At 38.9% G+C, this 4,465-nt stretch overlaps 1 protein-coding gene across 1 annotated transcript; it reads left to right on the top strand.

The window, feature by feature from the left end:
• Positions 1-1,900: 1,900 nt before the first annotated feature.
• LOC110328513 (olfactory receptor 8D4) lies at positions 1,901-3,006 on the top strand. Its single transcript, XM_021207918.1, has one exon. It carries the CDS (start codon positions 1,977-1,979, stop codon positions 2,910-2,912), a length of 936 nt encoding a protein of 311 aa, XP_021063577.1. The 5' UTR covers positions 1,901-1,976; the 3' UTR covers positions 2,913-3,006.
• The last annotated feature ends 1,459 nt before the right edge of the window (positions 3,007-4,465 follow it).

Raw genomic sequence — 4,465 nt, 5'->3', positions numbered from 1 at the left:
TATTTGTGCCCAACCGAGTCAGTGGCAGGAGTGGAGAGAAGAGAGAAGATGCCATTAGCTGAGCTTCAAAACATACTTTTCAAAATTTATGACATTAGAATCTGTTCATAATTTTGTTCTTATTTATACAACAATGCTTGGCAGTATTTCTAAATTTTGTACATAAAAACTTCACAAAGACATTTTGGATCAATGACTTCCCTATAAGTCTTAGAGACATGGAAAGAGGTATTATTAGTTTTCTCTTGTTACCCTCTGTATTCATAATGAGATCTAAGATTTAGAAAAGTATGTATTTACAATAGAATGGCCTTTATCTATAAGTGGCTACTGAGCACTTTAATTTTGGCTACTCTTATTCAATATGCCCCATAAGTATGAAATATACTATTTATTCAAATATTTGTCCTAACAGTTTCCAAGTAATGCTAATGTTGATGGCCAAAAGACCATTTTGAGTAGAAAGGACATAAATGTGGAATTTCCACTGGAATTAGGAAAAATAAAAAAGAGAACCACCTGGCTTGAACAGAAGACAGAAATATGTAGGACACTAGAACAAAAAAAGAAACAGGGAATATGAGAGACATTTAACTTTGATAGAAAGATTAGAAAGATCAGGGGCATGTGGGGGAGGGCTAGATATGTATTGGGAATTGTTAGTGTGTTTATGACACTTAGGACAGATTAAAAATTGGTATGAAAACATCTAAGAGATTAAAGGTGAAATAAAACCCAAGAATATGAATCTCATAGAATGCCCCTTTTATTTGTCTGTCTGTACAGGCAGCATTAGTACTCTGCACATGTGTAACCTAACTGGTAAGGAATAATGGGAAAGGGACAAGCCAAGGGCAATTGAGTACCCCATTTGTTCATGATACAAAAGAAGTATGCTTCATAGAATTGAACCTCACTAAGAGAACATCTGTTGAATATCATTAAGTTTCCTTTCTTCCAAAAGATAGAGGGTTCTGGGAAATAAGAATTTCTTCCATCTTTGGAAGTTCAGGTAGCCAAATAAAGTGTCCTTAATATTAATATTAGTAACTGATTGGAAACCAGAAGAGAACAGCTTCTTGGAGCCACACAGGTTGGGAAAATGACAGGTACAAGCCCAGAACTCACATGTACTGAGAGTTCACACACACAGAGCTGTAATCAGCACAAAAACTAAGGAAGAAGTAGTCAGAGCTCAGAGACAAGGCCTTGCTTGACCCGATAGTGAGAATGGTACCATTTTATCTCTTCATGAGAGGACAGGAATAGACAGGAAATCCTGTTTGAAAGCTTCTAGGCAGGGATACAGATCTTTGGGTTGCTGACGTTCCAATAGTGGAAATGAGGAAGAAGTCTTAGCCCAGACAGTAATTCAGATCAAGAAAAGCTGAAATGGCTTTGTATAGTCAACATTCTCCCATCACCCATTAAGTATGAGAAGAATAAACTTCCCACTAGGGAAACCATTTAAAGTCACATTTAAAGTACCGCAAATCACATGCAGAAGAACTTGATTCCTGAGTATTTACCTATCTGTCTGTCTATCTATCTATCTATCTATCTATCTATCTATCTATCTATCTATCTATCTATCTATCTATCTATCTATCTATCTATCTAATCTATCCATTACTAAATACATTTGGAAATATTTTTTGCTATGTAGTCCTCAAGAGAACGCCTTCACATTCCCTAGAATCACTCCTGTCCCAGGACCCGGGGTGAAATGTTTTGCCCTTTACCAGGAGGAAACAAGCCTAGGAAGAGATGATGAATTGTATTAGTGGTTCATAAGAGTCGATGGTAGGAGGGTGTGTGCCAGCTTTCCAACGTGAATACCTATCCTTTGAATTTTATGACACAAGACTTTGCTTTTACAGATAGAAACACCTGGGCTCTGGAAGACTAGAGAGCAACTGGGATTCTCAATCATTTGGCAATTTTTTTAATCATCTTTACAAATTTCCCAGAGGAGAATGAGCATAAGGAATCACTCCACAGTGACTGAGTTCCTCCTGTTGGGATTAACTGAGGAGCCAGCGCTCCAGCTGCCCCTTTTCTGCCTCTTCTTGGGGATTTACATAGTCACAATGGTGGGAAATCTTGGCATGATTGCAATCATTAAGCTGAACTCTCAACTTCATACCCCCATGTATTATTTCCTCAGTAGTTTGTCATTTTTAGATTTCTGCTACTCTTCTGTTGTTACCCCCAAAATGCTGGTGGGATTTTTAAGCAGGGATAAAGCTATCTCATATTCTGATTGTATGGCTCAGCTGTTCTTTTTCTGTATTTTTGTCATCTCTGAATGCTACATGTTGGCAGCCATGGCCTATGATCGCTATGTGGCCATCTGCAGTCCACTGCTCTATGCTGTCATCATGTCGCCTCGGGTCTGTTCTCTGCTGGTGGCTGCTGTCTTTTCAGTGGGTTTTACTGATGCTGTGATTCATGGGGGATGTATATTAAGGTTATCTTTCTGCAAATCCAACATCATTAAACACTATTTCTGTGACATTGTTCCTCTTATTCAACTCTCCTGCTCCAGCACTTACATTGACGAACTTTTGATCTTTGTCATTGGTGGATTTAACATGATAGCCACCAGCCTGACAATAGTCATTTCATATGGGTTTATCCTGTCCAGCATCCTCCGCATCCACTCTAAAGAGGGCAGATCCAAAGCCTTCAGCACCTGCAGCTCCCACCTGACAGCTGTCCTTATATTTTATGGCTCTCTCATGTCCATGTATCTCAAACCTGCTTCTAATGGTTCCCTCATCCACGAGAAGGTGACCTCAGTATTTTACACCACAGTGATTCCCATGTTAAATCCACTGATCTACAGTCTGAGGAACAAGGAAGTAAAACATGCACTGGTGAAGCTTGTAAGAAGAAAAATATCTTCATAATAAATATGCTATTTTACTAAGATGTATTTATGTATTGCTGATTGTGTTTATATGCATGTGTTTATGTACTTTGGTTCCTTCAAAGCAATCTGAGTTGGGCTACCTATGTAACTATATTACACATATTCAGAGGACAGAATCACATAAACCAAATGTTAGCTTAACGTAATAAAGTAAGTATGAAAGCAAGCAGGAACATATATTTTTGATGTGAAGTTTCATATAACTATCAGGATTAAACAACAATTTATTTTTTATTCTTGCTTTCCTAAATCTCATTTCAAGAGAAAACTAAATAAGGAAAAGAGCAGCAACAACAACAGCCCACAGTGTACTACACAATAATTTAAAGAAAACAAAACCAAACATAATGTGGAGTGTGACAGAAATCAAACGTTCAGGAAGTTTGGGTGTGTGTTTACTGTAAAGGGCTCACTAAAATCTAATGCTTTATTTTAGTGGGTTAGATGATTAAGCAACGGGTCAAGTAATCTGACCCCAGTGAGACTAGTTGGCATCTGGCTATCCAAGTCGAAGCCATCACATATCCAAATGCAGTATGAAAATATTATGTTTTTTTTTCTCCATCTTAGCAGTGTGCTTGGGTTACTACTTACTACTTTCTGCTTGGGTTCTGTAAAATGACTTTTTTTTCCTCTATGATTTAAATTAGGTTACCTTTAAGTTGTAGCTAGTAGTACTTTAGGGACAAACCATTATATTGAATGATTTCAAATATGTCTTTGTGAATGTGAAAGGCAAAATGTGGCTCACTGAATGTACCCAGAGCTCACGTGAGACAAAATGAGGTTGATCCGAGTAAGTGTACTGAAATACCACTCCACCTGTCTGGGGCAAAGATAACAAGTACAAAACAACACAAACACAAACACCAACCAACCAACCAAACCCTCAAAGGGCCCCTGCAAAGCAGTGTATTGAAATAGCACTCCACATGTCTGGGGAAAAGACAACAAGCACAAAACACAAACACAAACACAAACCAACCAACCAACCAACCGAAACTCTCAAAGGGCCCCTGCAAAGCAGTGATTCCAATCGTGGTGTCTCTGGGTGACTGTGAAGGACAGCACCAGATTCTGTCTGGAGGTCGCTCTCTGATGTTATGCCTTCCAGGTAAGCATTGTGATAAGCTAAGCGGGACACTCTCCAGGTTATTTATTACTTTAACAGCATCAGTATGTCCACAAAGAGCTGATTTTAAAGGTTAAAATTAACCTGATCATGAGAGTTTGAAACCCAGTCGCACAAGATTGCGGTCTGAAACCCATACCTGTCAGGCCCGTTTGGGGTTTGTAGACCCCCTTCCATTTTTCATGTCTTTAAATTCAAGAGACAGAGAGAGAAAGAAAGAACGGGGATTTAGTGGATGGTGTGGTGATGAGGATCTGGGAGGCAGGGAAACCGTGATTAGAGTGTATTGGGTTGAAAAATGTCTATTTGAAGTTAAAAAAAAAGTTAGGGTTACAATGGTGGGGTTAAGAATAATGAGGAGGCCGGGCGTGGTGGCCCACGCCTTTAATCCCAGCACT

The sequence above is a fragment of the Mus pahari genome, chromosome 10 (genome assembly GCF_900095145.1).
Source record: "Mus pahari chromosome 10, PAHARI_EIJ_v1.1, whole genome shotgun sequence".
Classification (NCBI taxonomy): Eukaryota; Metazoa; Chordata; class Mammalia; order Rodentia; family Muridae; genus Mus; species Mus pahari.
The sequence above is the reverse complement of the archived record's forward strand: the minus strand, read 5'-3'. Positions and strand labels throughout refer to the sequence as shown.

Excerpts from the sequence above, each read along its gene's own strand:
- LOC110328513 (XM_021207918.1), top strand. The coding sequence starts at position 1,977 with ATGAGCATAAGGAATCACTCCACAGTGACTGAGTTCCTCCTGTTGGGA.